Source organism: Kogia breviceps, chromosome 5 (genome assembly GCF_026419965.1).
Source record: "Kogia breviceps isolate mKogBre1 chromosome 5, mKogBre1 haplotype 1, whole genome shotgun sequence".
Taxonomy (NCBI): domain Eukaryota; kingdom Metazoa; phylum Chordata; class Mammalia; order Artiodactyla; family Physeteridae; genus Kogia; species Kogia breviceps.
The window spans coordinates 145,520,177-145,542,181 of NC_081314.1; the positions used below are offsets into that span (position 1 = coordinate 145,520,177).

The following is a 22,005-nucleotide window of genomic DNA, read 5'->3' on the forward strand; positions in this document are numbered from 1 at the left end:
ATGGCGCACGGGGCCGGGCTGGCTTTGCGGCCAGGCTTACTCCGTGCTGTCGTGAGCAGTGCGGCCCGGGAGATGCTCCGGAGGGACATGTGCCCCTTACCCAGGTGCTGCCCCCTCCTGTGCCTGCCGGACAGGCAGGAAGAGGGTGCTTTCCCCGCCTTGGGACCAGGCTCCAGAGCGAGCTCAGCTTCCGCAGGCTGCGGGCTCTGGAGCCCCTCCGTTACCCCGGCCCTACACATCGTCCTACGTTCCGCCGTCCCCCGGGCCGCGTGCGGGGGACACATCCGCTCAGAATGGGAAGCAAAGGAAAGCTCGCGTCGAGACGTGAGATCAGTGTTGGGCTCTGAGTGAAATGAGCCTCGGATGCCGAGGCTCTGAGCGCTGAACCCCCGTGGCCAAGGCCCCCCCGAGTGAGACGACCCACTCCCACCTCGTTGGGCTGGCCCCCCTTTATCCAGGTTCAGTTTTTCTCCACTTCTTATCTTTTCTCTTAAAATGGCCCATTTCTCGACTCAGCTGTGGAGGCCCTTGACCTTGGCTTCAGATGTCCATGAAGTTAACTCTTAGCCTGCAAGTCCAGCTCTCGTGGGTTCACACAGTCTGTCCACAGGCTGGATGTCGCCTCCCCTCCATTTCCACGCGGTTTTGCGCTCATGGGCAAGTCCCGCTGGCTTGTACGCATTTTCTAGATGTGGCCCAGGATCCTTGGGAGCTGCTGGTCTGCATGGCCACCAGCCCTCCCTGCTCTGGCCTCCCTGCCTCCCCCTATTCCTCGTGTTTCCTGGGGGGCGATTAGGCCTCACGTTCAAAGTCTAGATGACTTTGTGGAAGGTTCTGTGCTCGCCGCCGGGAGAGGACAGACGCACAGCCTCCCTCCCCCGGCGGGGCTCATGAGGCTTCCCAAGTCTCCCCTCCTCGGACTACCTCTCCCCCTTGTCTCCCCATCGGGCTGCCCCCCGCAGGCCTGCAAGCCCCGCACTTGCCCAGCTTCAAGACCCAAGAGCCCAGAGTCAGCGCCACAGACATCACTGGCCTAACGGATAGGGGAGCAAAAGGTCCTGGAGCGACAGCCCACCGCGGGCGCCAGAGGCGGGCAGGACCCGGCCGCAGGCTTTGGTCCTAGGGACAGGGGGAGTTTGGCAGTTACCCGGGGGGAACTGGCCTCAGGTTGCCTCGTCGGTTGCCAGGGAAACCAGCAGAGGACCAGGCCCCTCACCGCCCCTTCGATAAGAACAGTCACTAGCCGAGCCTGGGGCCGGCACGTAGGAAGGTCAGTCACGTGAGTGGGGTGTCGGTGAAGCAGGCCCTGGTCAAGCAGGGGATGGACAGACAGCAAGCGGACAGCCGCCCCGAGTGGCCTGACCATACTCCCCGACTCTCACCTCTGTAGCAGGGGTGGAGCTAACCTGCCTGCCACACCATCACTGCCACGGCCCGAGCCTCCCTCGTTCTGTCGATTTCTCCCTTTATCCGCACTCCCCTCTCTGACTTCTCTCCCAGCGCTCGGAGGAGGAGGCGTCTAATGACACCTTTCTCTTTGAACACCTAATTGCAGACCAGGCTGTCCTGTTTTGCCAGCCTGCATTCCGGGGCTCTTGCAGACCTGGTTCTTGGTGTCACTCGGCGCCATGCCCGAGGCCCCGTCGTGCTGCGGGTGTACCTGCTCCGAAGCTGCCCGCAGCTGCATGCTGCCGGCGCGAGGCCTCGCGTTTTCCTCCTCTTTCCCTCTCGGGGGCTGGGACGGCTCCGCATTGCCTCTAGCTTATCGCCACACAGATGCCGTGCGGGGGGCACCCTCACAGGTCTCCTTGTGGACCTGGCTGAGATTTTCTTTGGGATTTACCTACGCAGGAGTGGAGCCATAGCGCGCGTGTCAGCTTCAGGTGACTCAGTCGAGCCCGACGCCTTTTGCCAGAACGGGCCTGCCTGCTAGGCTTCTGTCTCCCGCCATCCTCACCGACACTGGCGCGTCCCAGCTTCCTGAGTTCGCCGGTGGGACAGGCGTAAAGTGGCAGCTCACTGCTGTGACGAGCATTTCTCAGGTTTCCAGTGAGTTTTGGAGCACCAGGCCGGGCTGTGACCCCCGCACCCACGGGGGATTGATTCCAGGACCCCCGCGGATACCAAAATGCACGGATGCTCAAGTGCCTTATATAGAGCGGTGCAATATTTGCACATAACCTACCCACATCCTCCCGTACACTTTATTTTTTCTCTTCTTTTTGTCTCCCAATGTTATTGAGATATAATTGACATACAACGCTGTATAAGTTTAAGGCATACAGCATAATGATTCGACTTACAAACATCATGGAGTGATTATCACAGGTTTAGTGAATATCCGTCCTCTCATATCGATAGAAAATAAAAGAAATAGAAAAAAAAATTGGTGATGAGAGCGCTGCGGATTTACCCTGTTAACAAACCCTCCTACACACTTTGTTATCTCGAGATTACATACAGCATCTAATACCATGTAAATGCTGTCTATATACATCGTTGCCTGCAGGATGCAAATTCAACTTCTGCGTTTTGGATTTTTCTGGAATTTTTTTGGAATTTTTTCAGTTCCTGGTTGGTTGAATCCAAGATGCGAACCCTCGGAAAGGAGGGAGGGCCGACCAGGTTTCTTTCTGATGGGCAGGAGGACAGACGAGGGACAGCTGAGGTCAAGAACCCAAACTCCCTGGAAGCTCCGTGTGGCTTGATCCCGTTCCCTTTGTGTCTCCTCCGGCCACGCTTCCCCACCCCACCCCAGTTTGGAACCTGCTGCCCTGCCTTAGGCCCCTGTCCTGGAGGTGCACTTAGAGATCATACTCAGGGCTCACAAGGCCTGTTGGTCCCGGTGCCAAAGAAAGAAGGGCAAGTAATGAATGCCTGCAAGTTCAGCTTCACAGCTTATTTCTAGGCGAAATAAACTTTATATTGGTGTGTGTGTGTGTGTGTGTGTGTGTGTGTGTGTGTGTGTGTGTATCACTGAATCACTTTGCTGTACACCTGAAATAAACGTTACCTGGAAACCGTATATCCGGGACTTCCCTGGTGGTGCAGTGGTTAAGAATCCGCCTGCCAATGCAGGGGTCATGGGTTCGAGCCCTGGTCCGGGAAGATCCCACATGCCGCGGAGCAACTAAGTTTGTGCGCCACAACTGCTGAGCCTGCGCTCTAGAGCCCGCGAGCCACAACTACTGAGCCTGCGCTCTAGAGCCCGTGCCCCGCAACAAGAGAAGCCACCGGGTGGCAACTGACCATCTGAAATTTGGCTTATTTGAACTGAGATGTGCTCTGAGTGTAAAAATGCACAATGGATTCTGAAGACGGAATAAGAAAAAGCGAATTTCAACTATCTCATTGAGATCTTTTAAACAATATTTGTGTCATCATTGTAAATACCTGTTGAAGTGATAACATTTTGCCGATTAAAATTATTTTGACTTGAAAAAAAAAAAAAAGAGAGAAGCCACCGCAGTGAGAAGCCCACCCACCGAAACGAAGAGCGGCCCCCGCTTGCCGCAGCTAGAGAAAGCCCGCGTGCAGCAACAAAGACGCAGCACAGCCAAAAAGAAATTAATTAAAGAAATTTGTAAAAAAAGAAGCCATATATCCGTACATATATGTATATATCTATAAAAAACTGAATCACTTTGCTGTACACCTGAAACTCACACATTTTCAATCATCAGCTATACTTCAATAAAAAAGAAACCATTCACTTGCTATTTTTACAATATAGCAATATATTTTAATATTATTTACATTATATGAAATATATAAAGCTCTTATTTGATATGTTTGCAGGCACAGCCCTTAGCTAAATCATAAAAATGCAGGTTGTTTTCTGAAGCTTCGCAACATTTTTGCAAAGAAGTGCTCTTTCGCTTTATGGCTCTCTCCTTCCCTGTTACTCGGAGGTTTAATTTCTCACCCGAGTGTAACTTCTCTCTGCTCTCTGAGCTGCGTCGTGTACTTACTGGTCAGACCATGTGGCTGGCACAGGAGAGGGTCGGCACACAGGCTTAGTGGCTGGGAAGATGGAGAGTTACGCCTGTGTAGTCGTTCTTCACTGTCAGCCTCAGAAGCAGCGTGGGTGATGCTTAGCCGTGGTTCCGGAAGATACGCTGCCTCTCTCGCCCCATGGGAATCTTTCTCCCACCCATTGGCAATGTTTGCTTCTGTTTTTTCAGCTGGCTTAAAAATAAAGTAAAATACCCTTTCTGGTTTCCCTCCCTACCTCCCATACGAGTCTGCTGTCATTCTGTCTCCAAACTACTGTGACCCGTTGGGGGTCAGGCGGTACGGGGCGTCCTTGTGACCTTATCTTTTAAGCTCTGCTGGGGCCGGGGCTGCGTTAGACCACCCACCTCTGTGGGTCACAGCACACCCGTCTGCACGCCCGGCGCTCGGTGAGGACCGAGGTCGAAAGGGTCACGTAGCCAGGGCACTCCGACAGCATCGTGATGACGGCATAGGGCCTGGAAGTAATGTCCTTCTCCAAGAGCAGGGAGCTGGTTCAGTGAATCTTGAAGGAGTCCTGTCAAGAACAGCAGGGGCCAGTGAGCAAGTCTGTGTGCTTCGTAGGGAAGGCTCGCCTGCACTAAGGGAAATGCAGGCAGAGAGTGTGGATCCCACTTTAAGAGGGTTCTCTCTAGATTGAGTACAGAGCTTCCTCCACTTAGGATGGGGTTGCATCCCAATAAACCTATAATGAGTTGAAAATGTCTAAGTTCAAAATGCGTTTAACACACCTGACCTACTGAACATCCTTGCTTAGCCCAGCCTACCTTAACCATGCTCAGGACACGTCCAGTAGGCTACAGCTGGGCAGCCTCGTCTGTCACGAAGCCTATTTTCTCGGTGTGTTGACTACGTCCTGTACTTTACTGAATACTGTACTGAAAACGAAAACCAGAAGGGCTGTCCGGGCCCAGCACGGGTGTCAGGGTATCGGGGTGTTCACCCCCCTGGTCCTGTAGCTGACGGGGAGCTGCAGCTACCACCCCCCAGCATCACAGAGACATTGGACCACACATCACTAGCTTGCGAAAGGATAAAAATTCACAATTCGAAGCGTGGTTGTTGCTGAAAGCATGTCCCTTTTTTGCACCATCGTAAAGTAGAACCGTCGTAAATCAAGGACCATCTGTATACATACTCAGGACATCTACAAACTCAGGAAACAGGGCACACCTAACTTTTAAACAGTATGTTAGTTACATTTTCAAATACCATGCTCAGTGTGTTTTTAGGTAAATTATTTCTAAATTCAAAGTAATGAGCATTATCATTAAATTTTTAAAAAACTGAAATAAATACACGTCAGTGATCAAAACCTGGAAAGATTGAGCAGATACCATATTTATGGCACTTTTTCATGTTATTGGTCGGACCCCTTGCTTTAAATTTAGGTAACTGGAGTTTAAGAAAAAGCATATTGAGTATATGAAAATGTAAGTGAGGACACGTACTATTTGTATATGTTTAATCCATGTTTTCCAACATTGCAGATGCCCTCTGAGGGCATAGAAAACTCTGGAAGGAAATATACCAAAAGGTAAAACAGTAAAGATCCTGTAGAGTGAATATATGTAGGATTTTTTCCTTCCTTTTGCCTGTCTATTACTTTCACTTTTTTTCTTCAGAAACTAGGTAAGAAAAGATAAAATCCCAAGGTCCTTTGATATTTAAAAAATTAGAATCCACAGGAGGAAGAATTGGTAAAAGTAGACCAGAGCTGCAGTAGCACGTGTGCAGAAAGCCCTGACTCAACATCCATCTTCCCTTTTGCAGGAGGGAGCAGGGTTCAGTGTCTCTGAGTTTTCTGCCAAAGTAGGTGCAGATTTCTGCCCCACGAGGGGCCAGATGTCCGTTCATTCGTGACCGAACTAAGCTTGGGTCTGCTCACCCGCTTGCAGTAAAGCCAGTCCACTGACACCTGGTTGTGGTGAAGGAAGGTGCAGCGTTTATTGCAGATGCCAAGTGAGGAGTCCAGGCAGCTAGTGCTCAAAAGACCAGAACTTCCTGGTGGGTTTCAGAGAAGCATTTTTAAAGGCAAGGTGAGGGAGAGAGAGTCTTGTAGTACGTGTTCAGCTTGGGCAGAGTTCTCTGATTGGTTGATGGTGAGGTAAGGGGCAGGGTCACATTTTACCAATCCTCAGGCAGCAGTAGTTCTGGAGGCTACATGCTCATGGTCATCGAGTAGTTAACTTCTTCCACTTGCTGATGGTTTTAGCACCTGAAAAACAACTCAGGAATATTTTTCAGATACTGTTATCCATGTCCTTCAGGGAGGAACTAAAGATTCTGTGATTGCCATATGACTGATTTACTATTTAAATTGTTACCAGTTCTACTGACCTAACTGCTATTTTGGTCACTACATGTTCACATCCTTTCAATCATTAATTCTTTTTTACTTTTTTTAATTTTAATTTTTTTTAATGAAGTCTAGTTTATTTACAATGTTGTGTTGTTTCTGCTGTACAGCACAGTGATTCAGTTATATATATATTCTTTTTGAGATTCTACTCCATTATAGATTATTATAAGATATTGAATGTAGTTCCCCGTGCTGTACAGTAAATCCTTCTTGTTTATTTTATATATAGTAGAATGTATATGTTAATCCCCAACTCTAATTTACCCACACACACCCCGCCCCCCCACCATAGGGTAGCTTTATTGTTTTTCTCTTTTTTTAAACATCTTTATTGGAGTATAATTGTTTTACAATGGTTTGTTAGTTTCTGCTTTATAACAAAGAGAATCAGTTATACGTATACATTTATCCCCATATCTCCTCCCTCTTGCATCTCCCTCCCTCCCACCCTCCCTATCCCACCTCTCTAGGTGGTCACAAAGCGCTGAGTTGATCTCCCTGTGCTATGTGACTGCTTCCCACTAGCTATCTGTTTGACATTTGGTAGTGTGTATATATGTCCATGCCACTCTCTCACTTCGTCACAGCTTACCTTCCCCCTCCCCATGTCCTCAAGTCCATGCTCTACATCTGCATCTTTACTCCTGTCCTTCCCCTAGGTTCTTCAGAACCATTTATTTTTTTAGATTCCATATATATGTGTTAGCATATGGTATTTGTTTTTCTCTTTCTGACTTACTTCACTCTGTATGACAGACTCTAAGTCCATCCACCTCACTACAAATAATTCAGTTTTGTTTATTTTTATGGCTGAGTAATATTCCATTGTATATATGTGCCACATCTTCTTTATCCATTCATCTGTCAATGGACATTTAGGTTGCTTTCATGTCCTGGCTATTGTAAATAGAGCTGCAGTGAACATTGTGGTACATGACCCTTTTTGAATTATGGTTTTCTCAGGGTATATGCCCAGTAGTGGGATTGCTGGGTTGTATGGTAGTTCTATTTTTAGTCTTTTAAGGACCCTCCATACTGTTCTCCATAATGGCTGTATCAATTTACATTCCCACCAACACTGCAAGAGGGTTCCCTTTTCTCCACACCCTCTCCAGCATTTATTGTTTGTAGAATTTTTGATGATGGCCATTATGACGGGTGTGAGGTGATACCTCATTGTAGTACTGATTTGCATTTCTCTAATGATCAGTGATGTTGAGCAGCCTTTCATGTGTTTGTTGGCAATTTGTATATCTTCTTTGGAGAAATGTCTATTTAGGTCTTCTGCCCATTTTTGGATTGAGTTGTTTGTTTTCTTGATATTGAGCTACATGAGCTGCTTGTATATTTTGGAGATTAATCTTTTGTCAGTTGCTTCATCTGCAAATATTTTCTCCCATTCTGAGGGTTGTCTTTTCATCTTATTTATGGTTTCCTTTGCTGTGCAAAAGCTTTTAAGTTTCATTAGGTCCCACTTGTTTATTTTTGTTTTTATTTCCATTTCTCTAGGAGATGGGTCAAAAAGGATCTTGCTGTGATGTATGTCATAGAGTGTTCTGCCTATGTTTTCCTCTAAGAGTTTGACAGTGTCTGGCCTTACATTTAGGTCTTTAATGCATTTTGAGTTTATTTTTGTGTATGGTGTTAGGGAGTGTTCTAATTTCATTCTTTTACATGTAGCTGTCCAGTTTTCCCAACACCACTTACTGAAGAGTCAGTCTTTTCTGCATTATATATTCTTGCCTCCTTTATCAAAAATAAGGTGACCATATGTGCATGGGTTTATCTCTGGGCTTTCTATCCTGTTCCATGCATATATGTTTCTATTTCTGTGCCAGTACCATACTGTCTTGATTACTGTAGCTTTCTAGTATAGTCTGAAGTCAGGGAGTCTGATTCCTCCAGCTCCGTTTCTTTCCCTCAAGACTGCTTTGGTTATATGGGGTCATTTGTGTCTCCATACAAATTTAAAGATTTTTTTGTTCTAGTTCTGTAAAAAATGCCACTCGCAATTTGATAGGGATTGCATTGAATCTGTAGATTGTGTTGGGTAGTATAGCCCTTTTCACAATGTTCATTCTTCCAATCCAAGGACATGGTGTATCTTAACACCTGTTTGTATCATCTTTCATTTCTTTCATCAGTGTCTTACAGTTTTCTGCATACAGGACTTTTGTCTCCTTAGGTAAGTTTATTCCTAGATATTTTATTCTTTTTGTTGCAGTGGTAAATGGGAGTGTTTTCTTAATTTCACTTTCAGATTTTTCATCATTAGTATATAGGAATGCAAGAGATTTCTATGCATTAATTTTGTATCCTGCTGCTTTACCAAATTCATTGATTAACTCTAGTAGTTTTCTGGTAGGATCTTTAGGATTCTCTATGTATAGTATCATGTCATCTGCAAACAGTGACAGCTTTACTTCTTGTTTTCCAATTTGGATTCCTTTTACTTCTTTTTCTTCTCTGATTGCTGTGACTAAAACTTCCAAAACTATGTTGAATAATAGTGGCAAGAGTGGACAACCTTGTCTTTTTCCTGATCTTAGAGGAAATGCTTTCAGTTTTTCACCATTGAGAATGATGTTGGCTGTGGGTTTGTCATATATGGCCTTTATTATGTTGAGGTACGTTCCTGCTATGCCTACTTTCTGGAGGGTTTTTATCATAAATGGGTGTTGAATTTTGTTGACAGCTTTTTCTGCATCTATTGAGATGATCATACAGTTTTTCTCCTTCAATTTGTTAATATGGTGTATCACATTGATTGGTTTGCATATATTGAAGAATCCTTGCATTCCTGGGATAAACCCCACTTGATCCTGGTGTATGATCCTTTCAATGTGTTGTTGGATTCTGTTTGCTAGTATTTTGTTGAGGATTTCTGCATCTATGTTCATCAGTGATATTGGCCTGTTGTTTTCTTTCTTGGTGACATCCTTGTCTGGTTTTGGTATCAGGGTGGTGACGGCATCATAGAATGAGTTTGGGAGTGTTCCTCCCTCTGCTATCTTTTGGAAGAGTTTGAGAAGGATGAGTGTTAGCTCTTCTCTAAATGTTTGATAGAATTCGCCTGTGAAGCCATCTGGTCCTGGGCTTTTGTTTGTTGGAAGATTTTAAATCACAGTCTCAATTTCAGTGCTTGTGATTGGTCTGTTTATATTTTTTAATTGCTTCCTTGTTCAGCCTTGGAAGGTTGTGCTTTTCTAAGGATTTGTCCATTTCTTCCAGGTTGTCCATTTTATTGGCATAGAGTTGCTTGTAGTAATCTCTCATGATCCTTTGTATTTGTGCAGTGTCACTTATTACTGCTCCTTTTTCATTTCTAATTCTATTTATTTGAGTCATCTCCCTTTTTTTCATGATGAGTTTGGCTAATGGTTTATCAATTTTGTTTATCTTCTCAAAGAACCAGATTTTGGTTTTATTGATCTTTGCTATTGTTTTCTTCATTTATTTTTCATTTATTTCTGATCTGATCTTTATGTTTTCTTCTGCTAACTTTGAGGTTTTTTTGTTCTTCTTTCTCTAATTGCTTTGGGTGTAAGGTTAGGTTTTTTAGTTGAGATGTTTCTTGAGGTAGGATTGTATTGCTCTAAACTTCCCTCTTAGAACTCCTTCTGCTGCATCCCATAGGTTTTGGGTCGTCGTGTTTTCATTGTCATTTGTTTCTAGGTATTTTTTGCTTTCCTCTTTGATTTCTTCAGTGATCTATTTTTTGTTTGTTTGTTTGTTTTTGTTTTTGCAATACGCAGGCCTCTCACTATTGTGGCCTCTCCCATTGCAGAGCACAGGCTCCGGACGCACAGGCTCAGCAGCCATGGCTCACGGGCCCAACCGCTCCACGGCATGTGGGATCTTCCTGGACTGGGGCACGAACCCACATCCCCTGCATCGGCAGGCAGACTCTCAACCACTGCGCCACCAGGGAAGCCCTTTCTTGGTTATTTAGTAGTATATTGTCTAGTCTCCATGTGTTTGTATTTGTTACAGATTTTTTTTCCCATAATTGATATCCAGTCTCATAGCGTTGTTGTTGGAGAAGATACTTCATACAATTTCAGTTTTCTTAAATTTGCCAAGGCTTGATTTGTGACCCAAGATATGCTGTATCCTGGAGAATGTTCCGTGAGCACTTGAGAAGAAAGTGTTTTCTGTTGTTTTTGGAAGGAATGTCCTATAAATATCAGTTAAGTCCATCTTGTTTTTATGTATCATTTAAAGCTTGTGTTTCCTTATTTATTTTTATTTTCGATGATCTGTCCATTGGTGAAAGTGGGGTGTTAAAGTTCCTTACTATGTTTGTGTTACTGTCGATTTCCCCTTTTATCGCTGTTAGCATTTGCCCTATGTATTGAGGTGCTCCTTTGTTGGGTGCATAAGTATTTACAATTGCTATATCTTCTTCTTGGACTGATCCCTCAACCATTATGTAGTGTCCTTCTTTGTCTCTTGTAATAGTCTTTATTTTAAAGTCTATTTTGTCTGATATGAGAATTGCTATTCCAGCTTTCTTTTGATTTCCATTTGCATGGAATATCTTTTTCCATCCCCTGACTTTCAGCCTGTATGTGTCCCTAGGTCTGAATTGGGTCTCTTATAGACAGCATATGTATGGGTCTTGTTTTTGTATCCATTCAGCCAGTCTGTGTCTTTTGGTTGGAGCATTTAATCCATTCATGTTTAAGGTGATTATCAATATGTATGTTCTTATTACCATTTTCTTAATTGTTTTAGGTTTGTTATTGTACGTCTTTTCCTTCTCTTGTGTTTCCTGCCTAGAGAAGTTCCTTTGGCATTTGTTGTAAAGCTGGTTTGGTGGTGCTGAATTCTCTTAACTTTTGCTTGTCTGTAAAGGTTTTAATGTCTCCGATGCATCTGAATGAGATCCTTGCTGGGTAGAGTAATCTTGGTTGTAGGTTCTGCCTTTTCATCACTTTAAATATGTCCTGTGACTCCCTTCTGGCTTGCAGAGTTTCTGCTGAAAGATCAGCTGTTAACCTCATGGGGATTCTGTTGTATGTTATTTGTTGTTTTTCCCTTGTTGCTTTTAATATTTTTTTGGTATTTAATTTTTGATAGTTTGATTAATATGTGTCCTGGCGTGTTTCTCCTTGGATTTATCCTGTATGGGACTCTGCACTTCCTGGACTTGTCAATCATTAATTCTTGAGCCAGGCTTTTGTGACTCAGGGGAGCCCTGGGAGATTACAGCTTTCCTGCAAACGAGAGGCAGGCAGAGGACTCTGTGGTGGCGGTGGGAGATCTCTCTCAGGAAGGCCCCATAGGGTCCTGCTCGGTTACACTTTTGTTCAGCAACATTGATGGAGCAGTTGCTTGTGCTGCGCACAGACTTGGTGCTGGGCTTACAAAGTGAAAATAAATAGACAACATCCCTGTCCTCATGGAGAAGCTTTTAAAAAGGAAATTGCAGGATATTAGGCAGTCATGAGGGCTAAGAAAAAGAAAATAAATCAGAGCAAGCTGGGCAATGCAGGGTGGGTTGGGGCTTTGGTTAGTGTTGGGGATGACGTAGGTAAAGGGGAGGAAGATGTGAAGGGCTGAGTAAACATGATGTTGGGGTGCACAGGCCCCAAGAACTCTGTGTCCTCCTGGGCACCAGGACTGGGTGTGCACCTGCATCCCTGTGCTCACCAAGCAGTTCAGCCCTGGTCCAGCTCAACCCCCGGAGCACTCGGCCATCACAGCACTACCTGTGTCCTGATTCCCCACAACAGGGCCTTCCAGCCACTCTGCTGGCTGTGCTTCTAGCCAGATGTGCTAAAACAGAGGAGCACAGCGATCCATAAAACAGCACGTCCCCAGTCAAACTGGGGCAGTGAGAGCACTTTCTGATTTTTTTTTTCTGGAGACTCGGGATTTAAATTGAACCCAGTGCAGGACAGTGGGTTCTGTGGGTGACAGTGGACAGCCACACCTGTGAAAGGGGGGAGACATGAGTGGTCGTGATGGCAGCAAGGCACCCAGCAGTGGGAGATACAGAGGGTACCCATCGCCAGCTGACCCCAGTCCTCCCCAAGTGCTGACCCCTGTCACTGGGCGTGACATCTCCAGGGCCTGCCAGCACTGACATAGCAGCCCAGGCAGAAAAGCTCAGCATCTCAAGCTCGAGGGAAAGGAGAGGGGTCAGCCATGGCTAGAGTGGTGGTCAGGGGTGTGTGTGTGTTTCAGGAGAGTAAATGCAGAAGCTGGATAGATACTCCATAGGCTACTTCTTGGTTCACCAGCACTCTTAGACCCAACTAATCTTTCTTTAATTGGAATACAAAAGACTATGCCTTGCAGTCCAAGAATGGCAGTCATGACGATCAAGAGTGATTCCCAACCCTTCTGAAATTGTTCCACCTACTCAACATCTCCTCCCTGTGGCATATTTGCTATTTGAAGACAAAAGCAGGTTAAATTAACTTTGTGTCTTCCCGGTTTTCCCCCACTGCTACTGGGACTTGCTGGTGTGAAGTCTTGGGACAGAACAGCTGCCGTTCACAGCGAAGCAGTGGGTTCTCCTGATCAATACTGCATGATGCTAACTGTCATATTCCTGTTTGTTACAGCCCCAGCCCCGAAAAGGCAAAAATGTGACCACTGGACCCCGTGTCCCCCAAACACCTACGCCTACCGGTTGCTCAGTGGGGGTGGCAGGGACAAGTATGCCAAGATCTGCTTTGAGGATGAGGTGTAAGTACTACAGTGGGAAAAGAAAACCTAGCTCGGGGCTTCCCTGGTGGCACAGTGGTGCCTCTGCCGATGCAGGGGACACGGGTTCGTGCCCCGGTCCGGGAAGATCCCACGTGCCGCGGAGCGGCTGGGCCCGTGAGCCGTGGCCGCTGAGCCTGCGCGTCCGGAGCCTGTGCTCCGCAACGGGAGAGGCCGCAACAGTGAGAGGCCCGCGTACCGCAAAAAAAAAAAAAAAAGAAAGAAAACCTAGCTGCATCTTCTTGACCTCAGGCGGAGGCTGGGGGACATCCGAGGGGAACTGAGAATGCACGCTGTGCCGAGGGGGGGGAGGTGGGACCCGTAGATTGGTTTTATGTGTCCCGTGTGGAACTTTCATTTGACAGCCGTTAGCAAAAACCTCAGTACATATTTTGTACTCTAGACCTTCAAAGTCAGGGAAACATCAAAACTCAGCGGACACGGCTGTCCTTGCATTTGGGTTTTGATCCTCACCCTCGCGGGTTAAAGCCGGCGTCGTCTCTCCCTGCAGCCTCTACCTGCTACGTAGCTCGGTTCAGCTTCCGGGCGACCGTCTTATCCTTGACGGCCCAATAAACCCCAGCACTTGGAAGCATCCTAGCCCAGAGTGTATTCGATGGCTAGGGCTGCCGTAACAAAGTACACAGACAGGGAAGTGTAAACAACAGACATTCATTCTCTCTCAGTTCTGGAGGCCAGAAGTCAAGACCAAGGTGTGGGTGGGGCTGGTTCCTTCTGAGGCTGCAAGGGAGAGTCTGTCCCATTCTCCCTCCTTGGCTTGTAGATGCCGGCTTTGCCCTGTGTCCTCACAGCGCCATCCCCCTGTGTGTGTGTCTCGATCCAATTTTCCCCTTTTAAAAGGGACACCAGTCATTTTGGATTAGGGTCACTCTAAAGACCTCATTTTAAGTCAGTCATCTCTTTAAAGGTCTATATCCAAATAAGGTCACATTCTGAGCTTCTAGGGGTTAGGACTTCACCATTTGAACTTTGAGGGAACACAGGGCAACGCACAACACCGAGCTTAAGGATGGTTTGGGCGATTAAGTAATCGTTACAAATGAGAGAAAATGTGGTCTGTTGCTAACCTTGAGTAGGAGGTCATTGCCAATTATGCCACCATTTCCCCCAAACCAGGCACACTTTCCCTTTTTTTGTTGGCTGGCTGTTGCCCGCAGCACTTGGCACTTGCTGCATTTCCACCCCTCCACTCTCAGTCCCTTGGTCTCTGCACGTACCTTGTTCTCCCAAGGAGCGGGCAGCGCACTCAGAGACGGGGTCGGATCCAGCTCCGTACACCTTACACAGTCCCCGCGTATCCCCTCATTCAATATTTGGGAGTTGGGTAGAAATAGCCCCTTCGCTCCTCAGGTCCATCGTGTCTCTGAGGTCCCCTTTGCTCCGCCAGACAGTTTATTGGTAAACATTCATCCACCGATGAACTCCAGAGGGTGAGGCACTCAGCAGAGGGACCGTGACATGGAACACGTGGCTCCTGCCCAAGAAGCTGACGTCACAGTTCAGGGTTCTCCACCCCAAGCCCACAGACACCCTGCATGGTGGGGGCTGCCCAGAGCATTTCAGGGTCAGCAGCACCCCTGGCCTCCACCCACTAGATGCCAGAGAACACCCATCCTCCCCCCCGGCTGTGACAACCACACAAGTCCCAGACATTGTCACACGTCCCCTAGGTGGCACAATCCTACCCCCCACCCCATTAAGAACCAGTGGTATAGTTGGAGAGAACAAACAGAGTTTGCAAATGTCCATGGTAAATGCTGTATGGTAATTATGTGTGTGTGTGTGTGTGTGTGTGTGTGTGTGTGTTTAATTTCAGAGGTGATGCTCTGATGAATGGGATTGTCATTGAGGTAGATTGAAAACTGAGCAGGATCCCTTGGCAAGGAAGAGGCGGGAAGACCTGGGAGGGGTGGGGACAGTGGGAGGGGGTCACTCATCCAGAATCACATCGCCAGAAGGGGATTATTCGAGCTCAGATCCCAGAGCCCGGGGTGTGCCCTGCTCCACAGTGCCTGGCACCTTCTCCCGACCATGGCATAGGAGCCACTGCATCTACCCGGTACAAACCAACTCACGTATACTTTAACTTCATAGAGCTCTGTCGGAGGTAGGTACCATTATTATTCCCATGACACAGACAAGGCAACTGAGTCACAGAGAGGTGCAGTCACTTGCCCCTTATCACACAGCTGTTAGTGACAGAGCCAGGATTCCACCCTGGCAAACATAGGGTCTGCTGCGTGGACCAACTTGAATCCAGTAGTCGAACAACTAACCCTCTGTATGAATGTGTAGAACCAAAGGTAGCTTGCCTGCTTCAAACAGTATGCTAGATGTTTTTTTCAGAATTCAGTGCAGAATAAAGCGGGATAAGCACAAACAAAAGCAAATTAAAAGGAACAGGAATCAATGAGGCCAGATGCCAAGCCACTTGCTGTGGCTTTAGCGTTGTGTTTTCTCGTAACAAGTCCCTGGAACAGAAAGTATGGGTTGCAGAGATCTCGTTGTTTTACAAATAAAATATATAGGTTTGGGAATTCCCTGGCGGTCCAGTGGTCAAGACTCCGTGCTTTCACTGCCGAGGGCCCGGGTTTGAGCCCTGGTCGGGGAACTGATATCCCACAGGCCACATTGTGGCCTTAAAAAACAACAAATAAAATAAATAAATAAGTAAATAAATTTATATATATATATATATTTATAGATATATACAGGTTTATGTAGAAAGACAAGAGTTTTTTTGCCATTTGCTTCACCCCTACAACCAGCATGTCCTGGGCGCCTGCAGACGTACCTCCCCCAGGGACAGCCCCTCATCTGTCAGCAGAGTTCCCCTACTCACTCACACCCACACCTCCAAACAGCAGGTTTACATGACAACTTCCTTGTTTCCTGTTTTCAGCATTATCTGCTGCCTTGCCCCTCGGGAAGTCAGCTCTTTTCCACGATCGCACAATTCCTGTCCTCTTTCCTTACCATTGTCCTGATTAAGTTACTCTACTGTCATCATGGTTTGAGCAAAATTCATCATTTACATGATTACGACTGAAAATAAAATTCAGAGAGTTTACTTGACAGGAATATTTTACCAAGGGAGAACCCAACTCCTGGCAAACAAGATTTCCAAATGGAAGGCCGTTTGGTGGCGTGGCGCTCCGTGGCCATATGGCTCAGCTTATAAAGTTTGAATGAGTAAGTGCAGTGTTTACTAGTGTGGTTCGTTATTAGAAATTTATGTGCCTTTGCATTGCATGAGCTGACTTGTTCATAACTGCAAGGTCATGCTGACATAAAGAAAGCTTAGGTTTTGTTTAAAGTCAGAGTCAGCATTTGGGGGACGTCGGGGCAGTTTTAAGTTTTGGTTGTGTGACTGTGAGGGTCCATCTCGGGATATATTCAAACTGTGGCCTCCAGTTTGGCTTTTTTTAATACTTACTTAATTAATTAATTAATTTGGTTGCACTGGGTCTTAGTTGTGGGCTCCTTAGTTTGTGGCGTGCGAACTCTTAGTTTCGGCATGCATGTGGGACCACGGATCGAACCCGGGCCCCCTGCACTGGGAGTGCGGAGTCTTAACCACTGTGCCACCAGGGAAGTCACCAGGTTTTTTTCTAACAGGACTGAACAGAGGTTCTTCATGACTGAAGCATGTTGTGTACAATAATTACGTTTTGTTTGTTTATTGTTGGCTCGCTTGGTTTTCCATGAACTTACATCAGTTTAATCCCTAAACTTTCCTCTGGTTAAAATAAATCTCTCACATCAGATATTTACCAACTTCACCTGCGAAGCTTCTGTCCCTCTCCAATCAGCCAGGTTACCCTGCAGCTACCGTGCGGCTGTCATTCGGGGACCCCTCTCCACCACCATTGTGGAGATGGCCTTTGCCTCCCTCTCTGTGGTTGGAGTCCCTGTTTCCTGGATACAATACCTTCCAGATTCTTAGTTTCCACCCTTGTTTTGCTGGAGCACATCTTCCAATAACATCCTGAGAAAAGGGTCCAAGGGGAGGTAATATTTTTAAAGATTCTTCACGTTTAAAATGTATTCATTCCCACCAACGATTAACTGATAGTTTGGCTGAGGATAGATTTCTCAATTATAAATAGCTCCCACTTTGAATTTTGAAGTCTTTGCCTGGAATTAAGTGACTCTCACTCGGGCAATGTTTGAGTGTGGTGACCGCGAGAATACACTTCCCAGGTTTCTAGTGGCAGGTCGTTCATTGACCACGAGTTCCTGTTGCTGCATTCTAAAATCCATAGCAGGTTTGCTGGAGGCCCGGCTTCCCCTGGCTGCTCCTAGCCAGTGACTGAGACCTGTTACAGAAAAGAATATTCATGACACTTCGTGCAAATGGTCAGGCCGACTTTATTCAAGGGGGTGATGGCAGTAAGCCTAGGGACCACCCCTGTGGGGTCTTGTAGGGGAGAGAGATTGGATTCAACTCCAGACACATCATGGGCAAGAATTTACAGCCAAGGAGCAGGGTGGAGATTGTGGATAGAAAATTACCAAGAGGAAACATGAGGGTTGAGGGGATTCTGGCTAAACAGGTTAACAAGATTCTCGCTGAAGGCGGGACAGGGTGCTCAGACGCCACCTGGAGGGTGGAGGGGGATTAAGAAACTGATTGAATATGGATAGTGATCACATAGCAAAGGCGGGGCTCTCTGGTTAAACTGACTTAGCAGAATTCTCGCTAAACTTGGACAATGCAGAGATGAACAGAAGTCCAAAAGTCAGGCCTAGTTTAAAAAGAGCTCGGGGGACCTGAGTAGAGAGAGAGAATCCTCTCAAGGAGAGACTCCTTATCAGAACCTTGAGATACCAGGCAGCCCCCATCCTGGGCCACACAGGCTCAGCTGAAGCCCAGCTTGCCTTCCAAGACGCCCAATGGCCTTGCCGAAGTCTCCTGAGACTGCCTGGCAGCCTACTACATGCCCACCCCAGCTCTTTCCCTTTCCTCCCCTTAGGGTCAGGCTTGAGTGGGGGTCTGACAACTCGCCCTGCTTAACCCCACCCCTCTCATCTCCTCTCGTAGGTATTTCCCCTAATAAAATTTCTAGCGCATTTAACCGTGTTGGTACCTGCTTTCCAGAGGACTCAGATGAACACAGTGAGAATGACTGTTTCCTCACAGTCTGTCCAGCAAGGCACGTAGACTAATATTTTGATTTTTGCCATTCCGAGAGAAGAAAGTCAGTCTCAGATGAGTGTCTTATTGCTCTTGCTGTGAGCGAATCCAGGATCTTTTCATGCTAAGAATATGGCTGTACAGTCGCCTCTCCCTCTCCATGGGCTCCACAGCTGTGGATCCAACCAAACCGTGGATCACATACTATGTTTACGATCCATGGTTGGTTGAATCCACTCGTGCAGATCTTACGGGTACAGAGGGCCGGCTATGGAACTTGGGCACCCGTGGATTTGGGTATCCGTGGCAGGTCCTGCAGCCAATGTCCTGCAGATACAGAGGGATGACTGTATTTATTTTCTGTGAACTGTTTATATCTCCTGCCCATTTTTATTCCTATCACTGGTCTTTTTAAATTGATTTATAAGAGTCTTTATGTATTAAGGTGGTTAGCCCTTTTGTGTTATAAAACTGCTCTCCGTAGTTTGTCTTTTCATTTTTTAGATGGCATTTTAAAATATGCTTATATGGGCTTCCCTGGTGGCGCAGTGGTTGAGAGTCCGCCTGCCGATGCAGGAGACACGGGTTCGTGCCCCGGTCCGGGAAGATCCCACATGCTGTGGAGCAACTAAGCCCGTGAGCCATGGCTGCTGAGCCTGCACGTCCGGTGCCTGTGCTCCGCAACGGGAGAGGCCACAACAATGAGAGGCCCGCGTACTGCAAAAAAATAAAAAAATAAAATAAAATAAAATAAAATATGCTTATGCTTTAGTTCATACCTGACCTTTAACAAAGCAAAGAAAATATGCACCATATAGTGAAAGCAAAACTTTAAAAATTTGAAAAGCAGCAAAACCAGAAAACAGCCCAATTATGAAGGTATCACAAAGAACAAATATATCTCACATATATTAAGTGGCCTGTAAAAATGCCAATTAAAAGGAGGCAATTCTTAGATTGAATCACAGCACATTAAACCCCAAATTGTGCTGTGAATTAAAGATGCATACATACAAGAGAATTGAGGTCACAGGGCAAACCACCGCCCTGAAAACTGGAGAGACAGGCAGATTCATCAAATCACAGATTCCCTGGAGCAGGGAGCTCAGCTGGACCCAGCATCCGGTAGGAACCCTTACAGGGTAAGTGACTAATAGCTGGAGACTGAGCTTGCATGAGCTTGAGAGATTAAATCTTGGAGGCCAAGCCTTGGAGGAGCTCCTACACCTTCCTGAGTTTCTCCTCCAGGAGCCCAGCCAGGCTTTCAGAGGGAAGACTGAAGGAAAATCCCCTCATGCTTCTGGCAGTGGGAATGGGAAAGGAGCCATTTTGAAATATGTCCTCAGTGTTCTGTACTTCTTAGCAGGCCTGCCTTCAAGGGAAACTGTTTTACCAGAGTCTAACCAATGAAGGTTTTACCAAAGACTAGCCAACCTGGGGGAGGGAAATACCCAACTCCAGGCCCCTCTGGTCTTCCTGTCTCCCTTAAGGAGTGAAAGGAAAAAAAAAAAAAAGCCACTTGTGAAGGCCACAGCTCAGAGGCACAGGCTCACTAAAAGACTGAGACCTGATCACAGGACTACGGAACACTTCCTCATCCCTGACGTCTTACTACCACATAATAGGGATCCTGTAAAATAACAAGGGATTGCAGCTGAAAAAACCTGGAAGTCTCAAACCCAATGTAAAGGAGTCTATAGGGGGCTTCCCTGGTGGCACAGTGGTTGAGAATCCGCCTGCTGATGCAGGGGACGCGGGTTCGTGCCCCGGTCCGGGAAGATCCCACATGCCGCAGAGCGGCTGGGCCCGTGAGCCATGGCTGCTGAGCCTGCGCGTCCGGAGCCTGTGCTCCGCAACGGGAGAGGCCACAACAGTGAGAGGCCCGCGGACCGCAAAAAAAAAAAAAGAGTCTATAGGGATACCCAAGAAAAAGAGGAGAAATGTTAGCCTCTGACACCTACGGCTACAGCAAATAGTAAACAGAGCCTAAGTCCCTGCCAGATGAACATAACATTCACACTAAAGACCTATTTACCAAGTATACCATGTCTGACTTTCAACAAAAAATAACAAGACATACTAAAAGTAAAAAAAAACCACAGTTTGAAGAGACAGGGAAAGCATAAGTACCTTGCCCAAATATGGCAGAAATTTTGGAATTAGCATACCAGGAATATAAAACAGCTATGATTAATATGCTAAGAGCTGTAATAGAAAAAGTGGACAGAATACAAGAACAAATGAGGAATGTAAGCAGACAGATGGACACCCTAAGGAAGAATAAAAAAGAAATGGTGGAAATTAAAAGCACCATGACAGAAATGAAGAACCCCTTTTATGGGCTCATTAGTAAACTGGACTCAACCAAGGAAAGAATCATTGACCTTAAGGATATGGCAATAATACCTCCCAAACTGAGAAAAGAGGAAGAAAGAATAGAATTAAAAACCTGAAAAATAAAAAAAGAACAGAATATCCAAGAATGTGGGGCAGCTACGAAAGGTATAATAAATGTAATAAGAATACCAGAAAAAAAGAAGAGAGAAAGAAACAGAAATATTTGAAGTAACATTGCTGAGAACTTTTGAAAATTATCTGCAGACACCAAACCACAGATCCAGGAAGCTCATAGAAAACCAAGCAGGATAAATACCCGCAAATGTACACCTAAGTACATTGTATTCAAACTAGAGAAGATTAATGACAAAGAGGAAATCTTGAAAGTAGCCAGAGGCAAAACCAGCAACAACAACAAAATAAAACGAAACAAAAAAAACACTTATGAAAGAACAGGGTAGGAATTACATCAGGCTTTTCTTCAGACACCATGCAAGCAAGAAGAAAGTGGGGTAAAATATTTAAAGTAAAGTGGCTATACCATTTTACATTCCTATCAGTGTATGAGAGTTTCAATTAATCTGCCACTATATTCCTTTAGACATTCTAATAGGTATACAGCAGTATCTGACTGTGATTTTAATTTGCATTTCTCTAACTACTAATGATGTTGAGCCTCTTTTCATGTGTTTATTTGCTGTATAACACTGTGTTATACAGTGTCATACACAGTCCCTTCTTTTCTAATCTGCATGCCTTTGACGTTTTATGAAGATAGCGTATCATTGATTCTAAAACTTGACAGAGGATGCATGCACTCATACAGATGCGCACACACACACAAGATCTTCAGTAATATTTCACCTTTCCAGGAAGGTCAGTCTTCTTCCTGGTTTTAAGACACAATCCCCTTGAAGCTGGCATTTCATATTCTCCAATTTAAATGTAAAAATTAAGTGAGGTAGTGTAAGGGATTTATTTAAGGAGATAAACAGGATTACATTTTGTGGTTGGATAAAAGCATCTCCAGGTGTCCACAAAACCTCCGTCAGAGCACTGATGGGGAGAGGACACGTGGAAGCTGATACCAGAGTTGGGTCAGACCCCTCTCTTATTGATCCACCTCTTGTACCTCACTTTTTTTCCAGCCAACAGCCAGTTTGAATGTGTCCTTCACGTTTGTCAACCCTTCCCTTGTGTTCCTCGCATCCCATCAATTGTCGAAGCCCAGCAAGTATACATCTTCAGTATCTCTTTACTTTGCCGTCTCCTTTCTCATCACACTTCTCATCTCCTTGTTCGTGGTCTAGTAAGCCTCATCAGACTGTGGAAGTAACCAGGTTTTGTGTGTGTGTGTTTGTCTGCAGACTTTCTGGCTCCTAATCCATTCTGCTGGCTTGTTGTACTCCATATTTAT

At 45.9% G+C, this 22,005-nt stretch overlaps 1 protein-coding gene across 2 annotated transcripts in view; it reads left to right on the forward strand.

Moving 5' to 3' along the window:
* The window catches only part of FAM3B (FAM3 metabolism regulating signaling molecule B), a 52,403-nt gene that overhangs the window by 25,101 nt on the left and 5,297 nt on the right, over positions 1-22,005 (forward strand). For both annotated transcript variants that reach the window (XM_067035384.1, XM_059064159.2), the window contains exon 3: positions 12,952-13,075. In XM_067035384.1, coding sequence (XP_066891485.1) covers positions 12,952-13,075 — 124 coding nt within the window. The remainder of the gene's footprint in view (positions 1-12,951; positions 13,076-22,005) is intronic.